The following is an 18,389-nucleotide window of genomic DNA, read 5'->3' as shown; positions in this document are numbered from 1 at the left end:
CATATTAGGAAGGCATGCCAAGATGCTGGAAGTCCAGGGTTTACACTTGAGCTGGGGGTGGGAGATGAAGGTGTGTGTGTGTGTGTGGGGGGGGGGGAAGAGAAAGATGACCAAAGGTATAGGCAAAGAGGAAGGTCTTGAGGCAGGCCTTGAAGAAAAAGAGGGAAAGTGGTGGTGGTGGGGAGTCAGGGGGTGTCTAGAATGGAGTTCCAGAGACGAGGGCAGGCAGACTGAAAGCTCCACACTGCTGATGGTGGGTGGGTAGGGCAGGCAATGTGAAGCAAGCCAGTGTCTGCTGAGCGATATGGATTGAGAAAATTGCAGAGGTAGGGTGGGGCAAGGCCTTGGAGGGATTTCAAGGTTAAATATTGACTGAAAACCACTGAAATCAAGACGTCAACATTAAACCAACTGTCCTTTACTATGTGAAAAAAAAGATGAGAACACACTATAATATAAAAATATTCCAGTGGATTACTCTGATCTGTATACTGCGAATTTCAATGAACATCTTATTAATTAATCTATTTTGCTCTTATTAAGTGCTGTAAAACCTTATTACACACCTCATTTTCAACAAAGTTGTTGAGGAGATCCTGGCCAAGCTGTTGGAGGAGTTCACATTTTATCGGCAAGTCCACACTCTTCACCTTTATCTTGGGTTTTGTACTGTCTGGTTTATTTTCTCCAGTAGTCTCACTCTACAAATAATTGGGAAGTAGGGAATTATGAAATACAATTCACAGAAATTGATCCATTTACTTTTGTGAATTGGTGCAAGGATTATTATTATTATGGTTTTTACAAACCTTTGCTTCAGAACCAGCTTTTGGGATCTCCTGAGAAGTTGGATTTTGCTCTTCCTGGTCTTTTTGCTGTGGAGGCACATCTTCCTGATCAACCTGCATATTGACCTTAAATTGTCAAAGTGTACATGAAGAAGGTTTTAATAAATACAGCCTTTTACACCCCCTCAGACACACACAAGGATGCGGGGGGGGGGGGGGGGGGGGGTGGGGGTGACTATAAGCATGGTCAAACAGTCAAAGAGCAAGCAATCTGACGATAGGGAAGGAGGGTGCAAGGCTTGGAGACCGATGGAAAGGGTTCCAGAGTTTCGGGGCGTAGTGGCTGAAAGCGCAGCCGCCAATGGTGGAATGTAGAGCGCAAGGGACAAGCACAAAGCCGGAGCCAGTCAAGCGGAGGGGACGGGTAGTGGGTTGGGGAGTAGTCAGGTCGGAGAGGTAGGGAGGTGCCAGGGCATGAAAGGATTTGAAGACAAGTGTAAGGATCTTGAAATCAATTTGTTCAGTGATAGGGAGCCAGTGGAGCCTGGCAAGAACTGGTGTGATGCAGGTACGGAGCACCTTAGTTTAATCACAAAATGGACATAAATTACTGCATTTCTCAAACACAAAATGAATAGTACAACAGTCAAACTAGTTTAAAGTCCACAGAGAGGCACGAGACAAGCAAGAAAGTTTTCAAAAGAATACAAAGCCAAAATGATTCAATAAGCAATTCCATTAGGCTTGCAGGTATTGACTACATAACAGGAAGCCAATGGTTTTCACAATGTTCAACAAAATGTATTCTTCAAACTCCTTCACAATGTATGTGGATCTAGTTACCAAAAATCTAAGTGCTTTAGAGAAATGTCAAACAGAAACTGGACTTTCCTCCCAGAAATTAAATCCCAGATTGCTTAGTGGTAATTCATACAGGTAATCCAATTTTGAATGACACCAGGCCTCAAAAGGAAATTTATTCTTTATCAGTAGAGGCACTGGGTCATCTGAATTGCTAACTTTTTTTGATCAAATTAGACAGGTCTCAAATCACATCAACATTCCACAAATGACAGCCACAATTATAACCTTTAATAAAAGGATTTTTTCTGTTAAACCAGATTTTCTAAATATTCACTTCAGCAACATAAATTTTAGCTGGACAGTCAACCCCCAGCTAACTTAACTAGTAGGGACGAGATCGTTTGGATTTTCTGGTGAAACTTCATTCCTAATCCTAACATTCTAAAATCCTGGCTAGCCAGACCAACGGAGGGAGGTCCGGCCTGGAGTGTAATTGCAATGCCAGTACCAGTATTTTACCACCTTTTTTAAAAAAAAACTAATCCAGAACTCTGCCGCCCATATATTCAGCTACTCTATACTCCGTACCCCCATCACAGCAGTCCTCACCAGGCTCCACTGGTTCCCTCTCATAGAACAGATTGACTTCAACATCCTCACACTCGTCCACAAATCCTTTCACACCCTGGCACCTCCCTACCTTTCCAAGTTGCTTACTCCTCACCCACTGCCTCCTACTTGCCTTTTGTCCTCTCCGCTCCACCATCGGCAGCTGTGCTTTCAGCCACTACCACGCTCCAAAACTTTGGAATCTCTCTCCCTCAATCCCTCTGCTTGCCCCCTCCTTCCCCTTTTTTCAGATCACACTTGAAGACATGATCTGTACAACTTTATGATGACACTTTTCCAGTTTTATCATTGTTACACTGAGGAACTGTGCATGTTAAGTACGTCTCAAAGCACTTCACTGTAAGATGTACTGACTTTGTTTTGTGGCCGAAACGTGGCAGCCAATTGCGCACAGCAGTGTTCCACAAACAGTCATGGATTGAGTGTTTATGCAATCTGCTTTTGGAGTCTTGAAGCAAATTTGAAATACAAACAAGTACATATGTGCCTAATCAGAACAGGTTTGAGTGATATTTCTGAGCATCGCCTTATTGGTCACATAAGCACAAAGACAATTACAAACAAAGTAGTACATTACACAAGAATTGCTATAGAATAAACCTATAGCGCAAGAAAGCTCTATGCCCAACAGGAATTTGTTGAGCCATACTAGTTATTACTATTCACTACATGCAGAAAATGACAAGTTATAGCAAAGGTTTTAAGATGATAAAAATTTACAAGCACACTAGACAATCACAGGTAGTGTTAAACCTTAGTGTGATATCATCAACACACCTCCTTAGAACTAAATACGTCATCTTCAATGAAAGAGCAAGGCTGGCATACAGCAACAGAAACAAATTGTTGGAAATTTAAAAAATGTTAGAACAACATTTTACAGGAAAAGAAGAAAATGGTTAAACCAATCCTCCAGCCTAGTTCTAGACAGATTTAAAAAATCATCAGCTATTATTGGTTTCGGATAGAAATATACTTCTCTGCAACTAGTTCATAACTCATAATATATTAAACTAGTATTAAAAAAGTAAACTGGTGCTCATCTCATTTAGACAAATACAATTACAAAATACTTCAGAAATTGTAACTAATTTTCCCTTTTATAATGGCCTGAACATTTCAGATGTACACATTAATATACTCAGAACTATACGAGTGATAGAAAATTAAGACCAATCAGTTTAATCAATTTAAATTAATTCTAGCCCACATCCACAAGGGTGACAGAATTCTTTTTCCCTCTTAGGTTGATTTCCTCTCCTATCTTTCAGTTTAGGAAACATCTCGTCTTAACAAGTATCCTCGTTTATAGCATGAACTGATCTTGCTTAACAGCATCATTCAGCGGTTATAAAAACAAACCTAAGGTACAAAATATAATTATAGATGGGAGAAATAAAGTACTTGACGATACCTGGTCATCCAGTTTTGTATTAGCCACACGCTGAGTGTGGTCTGTTTCCATGGGAACCTCTTCACCCTGGCCTCCCTCTTTTAGTTTCTCAATCAGCGATGCACTAGAGACACTGAAAATGCCATGGACATTCACACGGACTTTGACTTTCACTTTGGAGTTTTCACCATCAGTTTGAGGAGTCACATTTTGAATAGTAAAGCGACCTGAAAGGGGGAATCACTAAAAAGTCAACTGCAAGAACTAAGGCAAGTTAGCATCCGTTCTTTTTTAGGGTCAGCCAGACGTATCAAATGCAGAAATCATGTTTAAGAGTATCCAAACCAGTGTTCCACATATGTATGCTAACTACACAAGGAAATTACCCAGTTTCCAGAACGTAGTAACCACTCTCCCTGTAGGGATGCATCCATAGATGTCAGAAATGTACAGCACAGAAGGCCCACATACAACAACTTGCATTTATACAGCGCCCTTCATGCAATCGTGTCTCGGAGCCCTTGACAGTGGCGGAGTCTGACCCTGAGCAGGGGGAGAGGGAGGGGGAGGTGACTGTAAGCAAGATAAAAAAACGAAGGTCTTTAAGTGAGGTTTGAAAGTGGGGAGGAAGGGGGCAAGGTGGAGGGATTGAGGGAGGGAGTTCCAGAGCTTCAGGGAGTAGATAAGATACACTTGCTCTCATTCTTCCTCCAAACATATATAACTTTACATTTGTCCGCATTAAATTTAATTTGCCACTTCTCTACCCAATCAAATAATCAATGTCTCTCTGAAGTTTCTGCTAGTGAAGCTATTTCAAGATATGGTAACTATTTTTGTGTTATTTGTAAACTTGGAAATTGTGCTCCTTATACTAGAATCCGGATCATTTATATAAATGCATCCTGCTCACCTCATTTGAACTCATTAGACAGGTTGTCAAGATCCAAGGCTTGGGGGCCTCTACAGTGCGGATTGAGGTATTGCTTGAGTTCAACCAGCTAAAACCAGAGCATGCCACTGGAAGCACTCTGACCAGTGTGGTGAAAACCAAACAAGATGACCTCCTTGAAGTTTAGCTTTGTGGCCCATCTAGTTAGGTCTGTCAAATCAATGTTTCCTTCCAGTGCTAATTAGTAAGATTCCTTTTACAACCAACTAATTTTTCCCAATTAAAAAATGTCAATCAGACTAGTGTGCAGTATGACACTGCATCATATGACAACCATACTGATACAGTCACATTTTAAACCAAGAGTTTTGACATTCTGTAGAAGATCTTACCTATTCTAGAATCTGGATACGGTAATTCCTGTGGAGAACTGTAATATGCTTCAAGGTCAAATGGTTCCTTTTTGTAGAAGGTGATGACTTTAGAGAATGGTGCTGCGTGGTTTTTGTTGAAAACTTCACACTCCCTGTAAAGAGTGGAGAAATTTAGAAACAAGTGGCCCTGCATTTCAATCACTTGCCAACCTTGCTACTTCTGCAAATGTATTCCTCATCTATTCATCAAGAGATGTGGAATAAATGTGTGCGTGCCTCAGGACCCTAATCTCTTCACATACAAACACAAGTCTTTGTAACAGAACAAGTATAAACTTCTCCAATGATCCTGTGAACAAAGATCATGAATATCCCAGGTTGGATAGCTGCTCAGTGCTTACTTATCTCATGTTAGAATGACAATGGTAATGCTACAATCATAGTGCTCCCTTTCAGGAAAGACGAGATTTAAATTCAGATGTCTATCTGGTGAGGCACTCCAGGTAAGTGTACATACAGACAAGAGAATGGGGCAGGGCTAGATCTATAACCGTGATGTTAAATTATTTGAAGGAAAAGAAAACCATAAACCTCCAGGGGAGGGGGATGAAAGTTCAAATTTAAAAATAATATACTCCATTTCAAATGATATCTAAAACAACTAGAGTTAGGGAACAAAAACAAGTCACTGGGAACACTGAGCAGGTCAGGTAGCATCTATGGAGAAAGGAAAGTGAGTCAATGTTTCAGGTTCATGACCTTTCGGCAGAACTGGGGCATGTTAGGAGCGAGAGGCTTTTATGGGCTAACAGAGAGAGGGGAGGCAGGACAAGGAAAACAAAGGAGAAGATGGGTTAAAGAGGTGTTAAATGATGCAAAACAAAGGTGGGGGGGGGGGTTTGCAACAAAACAGGGGAATAGAAGTGTTAATAACAACAAGATTACATTTGTTTAGCGCCTTTCACGTAGGGAGGACGTCCCAAGGTGCTGAACAGAGTACAGCATTTGAGACCCGAGCTGGGGTCGGGGGGGGGGGGGGGAGATGGGAGGCGAGGGGTGGCGGCCGATGGCTTGGTTGAAGACGAGGGTTTTGAGGTGGGACTTGAAGGAGGCAAAGGGAGGGAAAAATTGCAACAAAATAGGCAGACTAGAGAGAGAAAAAAGGAATGTCTGGGACCCAGATGATGTGGTAATGGTCACAGAAGAGGGGGAGGGGGGAGGTGAGCTGTTATCCGCTCAGCTACCTCTGCAACTGCTACCCCCTCCCCTTCTCTTCCTCCCACCCCTCCCTCCACATCTTTCTCCTTAAGCCCAGGCACGTTCCGCTGAGCGCACCTGGACTTAAATTAAACTTAACTGTCCATCGGCAGATTTGGCTGGACCATGACAAATCCTACCGCTCCGCCCTCGCCTCCGCTAAATCATCGTTCTACTCCAAGACAATCTTAGAGGCTAAGGACAACCCCAAGCTCCTCTTCTCCATCACGAACTGACTCCTCCGCCCACCCTCTCACATCTCACATGCCAACTGCGAGATAATGCTGGACTTCCTCGAATCCGAAGTCAAGGGAATCCGCTCAGCTGCCTCTGCCACTCCCTCCCCTTCTCCTCTTCCCACCTCAGCCCTACCCACCCCTCCCTCCACACCTTTGAAGCCATCTCCCCCTCCTCTCATCACCACAACCTGTATGAAACCAACCACCTGCTCCCTCGATCCAATCCCTACCCCCCACTCCTTACTTCCCAGCTTCACCTCCTTGATCCTCTACTCACTGACGTTGTTAACCTTTCCCTGTCCTCTGATACTGTTCCCACCCCTTAAAAAACTGCTGTCATCATTCCTATCCTTAAAAATACCCTCCGTTGCTCTACTCCCTAATTACTGCTGCATCTCCAACCTCCCCAAGGTCCTGGAATGAGTTGTTGCCTCTCAGCTTCGCTCCTTCCTCTCCCGCCATTCCCTTCTCGAACCCCTCCAATCGGGCTTCTGTGCCATCCACAGAACAGAAACTTCCCTGGTCAAAGTGACAAATGACATTCTGTCCATCTGTGACCAGGGCTCCCTCTGCCTCCTCGTCCTCCTTGACCTCTCTTCTGCTTTCGACGTTGTCGACCACTCTATCCTCACCCACCACCTCTTTCACCACAACCTCCACAGCGCTGTCCTTGATTCGTTCAGATTGTACCTCTCCCAACTCCTGCACTTCATCTCCTCAAACAGCTTCTCCTGTAGCCCCTGGACCGTCTCGTGCGGCGTTCCTCAGGGCTCTGTCCTTGGTCACCTCCTCTTCAACATCTATATGCTCCCTCTTGGTGACATCATCCACAGACATGGGGTCAACTTCCACATGTATGTGGATGACACCCAACTCTACCTCTCTGCCTCCACCCTGAACTCCAGGACCACTGCTGTGCTGACAGAATGTCTGTCAGATATCAAGTTCTGGATAAGAGTTGAACAGTTGAACGTCAACAAGACTGAGGCTCTCCTGATTGGCTCCCGTCAGCACCTCCTCACCTCAGGCGCTGACAGCATCACCATCCATGGTTACACACTCCATCTTGCTAAGCCAGTCCGGAACCTTGGAGTCTTGTTTGACCCTCAACTATCCTTTCTATCCCACATCTGCGCCATGATCCGCTCTGGCTTCCCCCACCTCCGCAACTTTGCCCAACTCTGACACTGTCTCACGCCGCAGGCCACCGAAACCCTCATACACGCCATCATTACATCGAGGCTGGACAATGCAAACTCACTGTTTGTAGGCCTCCCCAACTCCTCAGTGTAGGAGTCCGTGGATGAAGAGGTCAGAGTGAGAGTTGAAATGGCAAGAAATCGGAAGATCAGGGTTGTGCTTGCGGACAGAACGGAAGTGTTCGGCAAATCAGATTGCGAGGGGGGATGGGGATCAGAATGTAGCTTCAGGGAGGGGAACCGAGTTACATAGTGGATGAGAAGAGACAAATAGAAATGAAACAAGGAATAGTCCAGCACAAAGTGGAAAGAGACTGAGGAGAAATGTAGAGCGGATTAAGCCGGTCTTGGAGTGCTTGTATGTAAATGCACGAAACGTGACCAATAAGCTTGGTGAGCTGTGGCTCAAGTTGACATATGTACAATGTAGTGGCAATTATAGAGACTTGGCTCAAGCAAGGACAGGAATGGGAGTTGAATATTCCTGGCTACAACCTATTCAGGAGGGACAGGGAAGGGAAAAAAGGAGGAGGTGGCAATACTCATTAGGGACATGGTCACGGTCCTGAAAAAGTACGATGTGTTAGAGGGTCCAAAAACTGAATCTATTTGGTGAGAGTTACGGAGCAGAAAAGGAACTGTTACTCTGTTAGGTATTTACTTTAGACCTCCATATAGTGGGAAGGAGATAGATGAGCAAATCTGCAAGCAGATTTTAGAGAGATGCAAAACCAATAGAGTGGTGATAATGGGGGATTTCAATTATCCTAATATAGACTGGGAAACACACAGTGTAAAGGGCAAGGAGGGAGAGGAATTCCTGAAATGTGTGCAGGAGAACTTTCTGGATCAGCATGTTTCCAGACCAACGAGGAAGGAAGCAGTGCTGGATTTAGTTCTGGGAAATGAAGTGGGGCAAGTGGAGCAGGTTTCAGTAGGAGAGCATCTGGATAACAGTGATCACAATATCATTAGGTTTAGAATAGTTATGGAAAAGGACAACAATCAATCAAAGGTAAAGACCCTCAACTGGAAACGGGCTGATTTCAGTGAGCTAAAAAGGGACCTGGCCAAGATAGATTGGAAAGAAAGATTGACAGGTAAGAGAGCAAATGAACAATGGGAAGTCTTCAAGGAGGAGATAGTTCGGGGACAGAGCAAATACAACCCCACAAAGGGGAAAGGTAGGACAGACAAACCTCTCTGGATGACTAAGAAAATTGGGATTAAAATAAAACAGAAAAAAAGGAGGCTTATGACAAATGTCAGGTTCAAAACACACAGGATAATCAAACAGAATATAGGAAGTACAGAGGAGAAGTGAAAAGGGAAATAAGAAGGGTGAAGGGATTGTACGAGAAAAGATTAGCAGGAAACATAAAAGGGAACCCTAAGGTATTTTTAAGCACATCAAGAGTAAAAGGTTAGTTAATGGTAGGGTGGGTCCAATTAATAATAATACTTGCATTTGATACAGCGCTTTTCACGTCTTCTAGACGTCTCAAAGCGCTTCACAGAATAGATGGTATAGTGTAGTGACTGTATATTTGTGGGCGAAACACGGCAGCCAATTGCGCACAGCAGTGTCCCACAAACAGTCGTGGATTGAAAATGACCTATTTATTATTGTTTTTGTTTTGAAGAGATTATTATTAGGCATATGGAGGGACCCAAGTGGAAATCTTCTTGTTGAGGCAGACTGATGTACTTTGCAACTGACTTCACAAAAGAAGACGATGCAACCAATGCCACAATATCGCAGGCGTGTGAACAGAAATTGGATATGATAAAAATCAAGAGAGAGGAGGTACTAACAAGACTGTCGGTGCTCAACATAGATAAGTCACCTGGTCTGGACGGGATGCATCCTAGGCTACTGAGGGAAGCAAAGGTGGAAATAGCGGAAGCTCTGGCCGCAATCTTTCAATCCTCTTTGGACACTGGAGTGGTGCCAGAGGACTGGAAGGTTGCAAATGTTACGCCCCTGTACAAAAAGGGGCAGAAGGATAAACCTGAGAACTACAGCCCAATCAGCCTAACGTCATTAATAGGGAAACTTCTGGAGACTATAATCCAGGACAATATAAATTCTCACTTAGAAAAATATGGTTTAATAAAGGACAGTCAAAACGGATTTGTTAAAGGCAGATCGTGTCTGACAAACCTATAGAATTTATTGATGAAGTGACTGAGAGGGTGGATGAAGTTAGTTTATCTAGATTTTCAAAAGGCATTTGACAAAGTGCCACAGAAGACTTATAAACAAAATAGAAGCCCACGGTATTAAAGGGACTGTGGCAACATGGATCCAGGACTGGCTAAGAGACAGAAAGCAGAGAATGGCAGTAAAAGGTTGTTTTTCTGACTGGAGGGAGGTGTGTAGTGGTGTCCCTCAGGGGTTGGTATTGGGATCACTGCTCTTTCTGATCTATATTAACGATCTGGACCTGGATATAGGGAGCACAATTTCCAAATTTGCAGACGATACTATGCTAGGAAAAGTAGTTAATGGTGAGTAGGATAGTACCAGATTCCAAGAGGACTTAGACAGATTGGTAAAATGGGCAGAAACATGGCAGATGAGGTTTAATGTGGAGAAATGCAAAGTGTTGCATTTTGGTAGGAGGAATGAGGAGAGGCAGCATAAGTTAGATGGTACAATCTTAAAGGGGGCAAATGAACAGAGAGACCTCGGGGTACACATAAGCAAATCTCTGAAGGTGGCAGGACAGGCAGATAAAGCTGTTAAAAAAGCCTACGGGATACTAGGTTTTATAAATAGGGGCATAGAATTCAAAAATCAGGAGGTTATGTTGAATATTTATAAAATGCTGGTATGGCCTCAGTTGGAGTACTGCATTCAGTTCTGGGCACCGCACTTTAGGAAAGATGTTAGGCCATTGGAGAGAGTGCAAAGGAGGTTTACCAGGATGGTACCAGGCATGAAAGACCTTAGTTATGAGGAGAGGTTAGTGAAACTAGGTTTATTCTCCCTGGAGCAGAGAAGATTAAGAGGGGATTTAATAGAGATTATGAGAGATTTGATAGGTTGAACCGGGAAAAACTGTTTCCACTGACATGTGGGTCAGTAACCCGAGGATACCGATTTAAGATAGTTGTTAAAAGAAACAGGGAAGGTTAGGAATTGTTTTTTTTAAAAAAAAAAACAGCGATTTATTCGGATCCGGAATGCATTACCTGAAAGGGTAGTGGAAGCCGATTCAATAACAACTTTTAAGAGAGAAGTAGATGGGTATTTGGGGAGGACAGGATTGCAGGACTATGGAGAGAAAGTGGGCCAGTGGGATTGAGTTGGATTGCTCTTTTTGGAGCTGGCACAGACGCGATGGGCTGAATGGCCTCTTTCTGTGTTGTATGATTCTATGCTCCAGTTCTGACGAAGGGTCGTGGACCCCAAAACGTTGAGTCACTTTCCTTTCTCCATAGATGCTGCCTGACCTGCTGAGTGTTCCCAGAGATTTTTGTTTTTGGTTCAGATTTCCAGCATCTGCAGTATTTTGTGTTTTGGAGTTAGGGAATTTTGTTAGAAGGCACGCAACAATGAGAACAAATCAAGCTCCACCAATATGTCGTCGTCTACAAAGTGCATCACTCATTACAGATGCTGCAAGTGAACAAATTAGATAGATTTCGGCTAGAAAATAATATCTCGGGTACAGTATAGTTTGGGACATGACATGTCAAGCAAAGATGGTGGAATGTGAATTAGATGGACCTTGGGTCTTCTTTCACCTAGCAAATTCTTACGTTCTTATGCTCTTAAGTGATCAAAAATATAAGCCAAAGAAATTAATCTGAAAAGCTACTGGAACGTGCTAACATTGTATAGTCTTTGGGAGAGGTTGAGAAGATTGAAGATCAGTGGAGACTAACAACTTCAATACTAATCTCGCTGCAGGTCTGAAAAAGCACCTTATAACCTTGAATTTATATAGCGGCCCTCATGCAGGGTTGCATCCCAGAGTGCTTAAGACAATACTACTCAAGGCAATACACGAGCATTATAATATCCCTCCCTGAATACAAGATGTAATGTTTTATAATGTTTTTAAAATAAGATTCCCAATGGCGATAATGAAGGTGCATCACTTATGTACTTACCCCAATCCTTCCTCACTTGTAGATTTCCATTTCAAAGTGATTGGGAAAGGAACTACATCAGTGATGGAAAATTCACGCACTTTGAATGCAGGGGAAAGTATTGCACACTGGGAGAATTTAAAAGAAGTAATATGTAGTATAATTATATTAAAAACGTCAACATATCTGAAGCAAGTTTTACACGAACATTCAAATGGCTTGATTTGTACAGACTTAAAAGCTTTGTAGCCAAATTAAAAACTCTGATACTAAGACAAATGTGAGCATTAGTAATTTTATACGTCTTTAGAATATAAAGCAAGATGAGGTTTAGGCAAAACAGCACGTTGGATCAGTTTTCTCATGGGGGTGAGAATTGACTGAATGTTAAAAGGTCCCCATTTTGCACTGACCATCAATGTTTGAACTGACAATTTGCAATATTTCCTCATCTTTTTACTCTTGTAAACAGGTCACTAAACTTGAATGAATTTCTGAAAATACATTTTGAACAATGTGCTCAGTCGACAAATCAGTTATTCACCATTTAGTGCTGGGTGGACTTTTCCAGTTCTGCCATAACTAACAGTTGACATGATTTAATATAGAGTAAATGTGTACATGCTGCTCAACATCACAGCAGCAATTGATAATGTGTTGAAACAGAAGAATCTCACCAATTCACATACAATTGAACACAAGGCAGACATTTACCTGTAGTGCACAGCCTCGGGCCACAGCTTCATCAGCATTAAGGGTCGTGCTGATGTCCTTGCCAAAGAATTTCCCAATTCGTTCTTTTACGGCTGGAATTCTTGTGGCTCCACCCAAAATTTCAATAGAGTAAATGTCTTCAAACTGTAATTCTAAAAGTAAAAATAGCTACTGTAGTAAAACTTTAAACAAGAAAACTTTTCCTGTAAATTTAAGTATAATGATTTTACACGGGGGTAAATGGTTTTATTGATTAAACTGTTAAAATATGGATTTTTTAAAATAAACTTCCATGAAGAATGGTTAAGTTCTGGAAAAAATTAACGAGTCCTGATAATTGTTTTAAGTAAACATGGAATACATTATAATTTCTGTACGTTGAGTTAAGTTTTCACGGGGCAAAGTTCCTCCATCTCCATTTAGTAAAGAAATTTAGAATTAAAGCATAAACAGTCTATCAAAATGGTTTGAAAATCAAAGTGGTCAGCTACTGTATAGAGAATAGGATACTCCCATCAATACTCCTTTAACTCCTTTAAAACTCCTTTTGGCGTGGAGGACGCTATATAAATCCAAGTTGTTGTTAATCATAGCCAAGGTGCTCTTGACACTTATGTTATTTTGAAAGGTTTTTGCTGCATTATTAGAAAGTATACCCACTTGAAAAAAAATGTAAACCAGAAGACGATGACAAAACAAAACAAAAAAATACTTTACAGTATTTTGTGAAGTGTTTTGAGACTAGAAAATGTGTTAAGGTGCTATAGCAAAGGATTTTTTTAATATTATTAACATGAATCCAAGAAAAAGTAAATATTATCTAACATTTGAAATCCAACACAAACATTAACTATTGGATGGCTCAAAATAAAGGCACTGCTGTTGGATCAATAAAGTATAGAATGACCTTATCTTTCTAAGATTTGTGAACCTTTACATTAATAGATCACTTACTGGCTTGTTCCATGATGCTTTTCAAAGGTGGCTCCACTCTGGTTAAAAAAGAGGCACAAAGTTCTTCAAACTGAGGTCTGAGGAAAAGAGACCAAAAACATTACATATAAATGAAACCAGAATAATCAGTACCAATAAATTTCAAACGGCTAACTAAAACATATGGATATTTGCAAGTTATGAAAGTGGAAACATTTCACTAACTTAAAAGTCCAATCAATAACCAAAACCACCAGTAACAGTCACATGGGTTTATACAGACATTCCACTTAAGACAGGAAAGTAGGAACAAAAACTTTGACACAATAATAAGTACATGGATTGCAGCTAAAAGTAAAATAATTGAACGACAACTAGAATTCAAGGCCAAGTATGCAGTAAAGCTTGCAAGATTAACAGGAGCTAAGAATGAAGAATAACTGCCCCAATGACCAGTTTTCCCCTCCAACTCCTAACAATAAGTCAGGCTGGCTGGTCTGTCATCAGCAGTGCCCTGGAGTACTGTGCACCAGCCTGGCTCAGGAACTGGACTACCAGGACCACCACAGGTGGACTTGATTTACAACATTCTATAGCCGAGCATAATCACATTGGAACTTTGTCAGATCCAAGCAGATCCTCTGCTCACTTTCTCTCTGCCTCAATCACTAATTGTACATGGATGTTCACACAATTCACCTTGCTTGAAATAGTTAATTCTACTTTACACGTGCACATTAAACCCAGATGTACGAAAAACACGAGCTGCAGAGTCCTGGATAGTCTGCAGCTTGTGAAGGAAAGAGACCAGTATTGTGACAAGATTTGGGGTAATCTAGCCTAGATATAATGAATGTATAGATTACGGTTTTGACGACTGAATGCAGTAGTGATGGAGGAGGGCAATGTTAAAGAAGTGGGGAAAAGCTGAGCAGATCACAAATGTAAGGTTTAAAGTACAGCTGAGTTGAACACACTGAGGTTCTGCACAGGCTCCAAAGTTTGATGCTGTCAGCACCTTAGGTGATAACGCGCTGATGAAAGCAAAGCAGCGGAGCCCCCATTATTATTATTATCTTGTCAATGTTCAACTGAAGAATATTAGACTTAATTCAGGACTTGATATCTGATAGACAATCAGTCAGGGGAGTAGTGGTCCTGGAATCACGCGTGAAGCCAGAGTTGGGTGTCATTCATATACATGTGGAAGTTAACTCCATGTCTGTGGATGGCGCTGCCAAGTAAGACTACATAGATATTAAAAAGGAAAGGTGCAAGGACAGAGCTTTAAGGAATTCTGCACGACAGTGCGGGCTTAGGAGGAGAAGCTGTTTGAGGAGGCAAAGTGCAGATGAGACGTTGTGGTAGGTGGAGGACAGAACCATGAAGGTGGAGCTTGGAGGCAGGATCAGTACAGTAACACTTTTAAATTTAAAAAGATTTATGGATAACACTTGCAAGCAAGACACCTGGGTTTAATTCCAGACAGGGCGAAACCTTGAGCAAGTTTTCTTACTCCACTCGCCTAATAATAATTGTATAATAATAATTGTATTTAAGCGCTCTGAGACCCCATCCGACGTAGAGGGCGCTATATAAATGCAAGTTGTTGTTGTAATAATCTCTCCAATAAACAAAAAAACAACCATTTTCAATCCACGACTGTTTTTGGGACAATGCTGTGCGCAATTGGCTGTCGCGTTTTGCCCGCAAATATACAGTCAATTCACTTTTCAGCATATTCTGTGAAGTGCTTTGAGACATCTAGAAGATGTGAAAAGCTCTATATCAAATGCAAGGATTATTATTATTATTATCTGATTTTCAATTTGTGATTGCAATTGATTCAAGTTATACTCTCCTCCCACGACCGGATAGAATAGGTAAAGATGTACCTGTTCATTTTACCAGAAACGTCAATATCATTCATGAAGCATTCTATATTCATCGGGAGATCAGAAGCATTTGCACTCATTAGCTTCTTCAATTTCTCACACTCTTGATATAGACGAAGTACTGCTCGGATATTGCTCTTCACGTTCAGCTTGTATTTGGTCTTAAATTCTTCACAGAAGTATTCTACTAATACCTCATCAAAATTCCTACCCCCCAAATAGGGATCAAAAGCAGTTGCAAGAACCTTCAATTGAAGAAAAAGGAAACAAAAGCCATATTAGTCCAAGAAAAAGGAAGTTCACATAATATAGCATACTAGATTTTTATGCATTTCACCCACAAAATATACAGTCAATTCACTTTACAGTATGTTCTGTGAAGCACTTTGTGACATCTGAAAGACGTAAAAGCACTAAATCAAATGCAAGGATTATTATTACAGTATAAACATATATGTAAAAATTTACACCACAAATAATTTAAGTATCGTCAGCAACAACCGATTATAGGTACAAACCGAGCGTGCTTCCTTTTCAAAAGCATCAAATAAAAAGTAATTGGCATGGGCATATCAGTTTTGATAGGCACTAAAGCAGGATCAGTTTTTATATGTACTGCAAGTGTCTACCTCGCTCAGTTTCCTTACTCCACACATAAATTGGTCATTTTCAATCTACGACTGTTTGCGGGACATTGATGTGCGCAATTGGCTGCCACATTCGCCCACAAATATACAGTCAATTCACTTTACAGTGTGTTCTGTGAAGCGCTTTGGGACGTCCTACCGACGTGAAACGCGCTATATCAAATGCAAGGATTATTATTATTATTGGTGGCACGAGTGCCTCCAAGTCATAAGGTTGTGCTTTTAAGCCTCACATCAGGACTTTGAACTTAGTCTAGGCTACAGTGCAGGAGATGTGCTGCATTGTTAGGAGGTGCTGTTAGGCTGACACATTAAACTGAGTTGCCCCAGCTGTCTGTTCAGATGAACATTAAAGGTTCTACAGCACTACAGTAAAACTCCACAAGTCTCAACTTTAAATCGTATAATCACCTAAGTCATACAGTCACTCGAGTCCCATTCAATTTCCTATTAAAACCACTTAGATTTCTTTGCACTACTCGTATTAATCACCTCTTAACTCCGCTCCCCTATCCTCCATGACTCCCGCACTTACCGGCTGCCTTAAATCACCGGAAATAATTTCCTGACTAGTTGACGGATGCATTTACTGGCCGGCAGCATTGAATCACGGGAAACATAGTCTTGATCCATCACTGCATGCCACTTTGCAGTGACAAACTACTGCATGCATTAAATTATGCATTTGCAGTATAGATTGATTAAATCTGGATTTTCTAATGATTTATACAGTTTGCCCGCAACTTAGACTTCTCGCGTGGCATATTAAATGTTATGGTCCTAACTGAGAATGCGAGTTTTACAGTAATTTAAAACGGAAGTTAGTTTCATGATGTCCTGGTCAGCAATGTCAAATAAAATGGGTCATTCATTTCATGACCATTTGAGACATTCGTCTACAAAATAGTCGTTAAGACTTTATAGTATATCCAGCATATATACAGACATCTTCCTGATGCTACATTAATACAAGAATTATTATTTAATAATAATGCATTTTTTTGAACTAACAGATATCACAGAAGCCTATTTTGGAAGAGTCACAGTATTTTGTCTACCAGTACACAAAACTCATTGGTCTGTAACTTCCCAAAACAGCACCAAAAATGTTAGCCCAGGTATTACCAGCAGTAGACAAAACTTTGTGTGAAGGATATTATTGAAATAAAGAATGAAGTTCCTAAGGATACAATAATCAGTTTATTTTCATGCTTTGGAAGTATAGTTTGCAGCATAAGATACTTCCAAAGTTGTACTTTAATGCTAAAGGTTTGGGGACCCAGAGGAAGAGCTGAACGTCATCATCAGCATTAGATGCATACTGAGAGAGCAAGACTATGATTTGGTTAAAGTACATTGTTCTGGGTCACAGGCTGGGCCAATACAAATTGAAACTCTTAAGAATGGTCCAGAAATTATCCTAAGATAGTTATAGAACTTGCAGAGTGATCGCTGCCAACTGGGTGTACAATTTTACACTGCAAAATAACAGTCCCTTCATCTACCCAGACAGGGGTTTAGTTTAGCAATTATTTCTCAGCGAAATAATTATTATTAATAATTATTAAAAATAATTTCTTCAAGTCATTAAAAAACAAATGGGACTCTTTAGTAATAAGACTTTATACAATGTTATAAGTCTGTGTCTCACCAGAACCATACTCTACATAAATGATATCCGCAATACAATTTCCTATTTTGATTTATTCCAGAATTTTATGCTCATTATTAGTCTGGAAAGAATATAGGTTAATTTCTGCAGTCATGATTTTGTCCCATGAATCTTAAAATGACAATAATTTTACTATTTTGAAGGCTTAGCCTACATAATGCTGCATGTTGCTGATGCAGATTAGCAGCTGTGTTTGCATAGAAATCAAACTCATTACTATTCGATTACATTTTGCAAAGTACTTCCCAAGTTTTTACATAAAAACATAAATGCAAGTCATCACGATTTCAACCCCCAATCATCTTCCATCCTGCTACATAAAATCTTTCAAATGAGGGATATGTTATTGGTCATCCACCGGGGTGGAAGGGAGGAGAAAGAAAGGGGGAAGCACAAGGAACTGCCACTTTATATACAGCATAATGGAGGTTTCAAAAGAAAAATGTAGTGCTCCTTTGGAAATCTCCAACCATCTGGTTCTCTGTGAACATGACCCTATGATGAGCAGAGAATAAAAAAAATTAAATGTCTACTTCAATGAGCAAGTTCAAAGGCCCATCAATGTATGATCAAAATCCAATAAGTTAACTTAACATTCATTTGGATGAACAGAGTTCTGCAACAGCTGCTTGCCTCCCCAGCTTCTATTCCTGACTGTTGCTTGCTACATCAATGTTTTTTTATATTGCTGAACCAATTAAGACACAGATTCCAATTGTGATATAATCGTAGCATTTGCTACAGCGCCTTTTCACATCAAAAAGTCGCAAAGGGGTATATAGAGGCCTTGTTTTTCTATAAATTGCAGTGCCCTTTTGTAGGCGGGCACCCAATTTACATACAACACTGTC

The 18,389-nt window shown here is 41.0% G+C and overlaps 1 protein-coding gene across 2 annotated transcripts in view; it reads right to left on the bottom strand.

Moving 5' to 3' along the window:
* Positions 1–18,389, bottom strand: part of LOC103190059 (heat shock 70 kDa protein 4L) — a 41,339-nt gene that overhangs the window by 7,881 nt on the left and 15,069 nt on the right. Inside the window, exons 7-14 of one of the 2 annotated variants that reach the window (XM_007910685.2) lie at positions 15,220–15,464; positions 13,346–13,422; positions 12,392–12,543; positions 11,699–11,805; positions 4,900–5,033; positions 3,637–3,842; positions 810–902; positions 567–701 (exon numbers count right to left, since the gene is read on the bottom strand). In XM_007910685.2, coding sequence (XP_007908876.1) covers positions 567–701; positions 810–902; positions 3,637–3,842; positions 4,900–5,033; positions 11,699–11,805; positions 12,392–12,543; positions 13,346–13,422; positions 15,220–15,464 — 1,149 coding nt within the window. Of the gene's footprint in view, positions 1–566; positions 702–809; positions 915–3,636; positions 3,843–4,899; positions 5,034–11,698; positions 11,806–12,391; positions 12,544–13,345; positions 13,423–15,219; positions 15,465–18,389 lie in introns of both variants that reach the window. The other variant, XM_007910684.2, reaches the window with a different exon arrangement.

This window comes from Callorhinchus milii, unplaced genomic scaffold (assembly GCF_018977255.1).
Source record: "Callorhinchus milii isolate IMCB2004 unplaced genomic scaffold, IMCB_Cmil_1.0 Scaffold1, whole genome shotgun sequence".
Taxonomy (NCBI): Eukaryota; Metazoa; Chordata; class Chondrichthyes; order Chimaeriformes; family Callorhinchidae; genus Callorhinchus; species Callorhinchus milii.
Note: the sequence above shows the minus strand (reverse complement) of the source record. Positions and strands in the feature narration are given on the sequence as shown.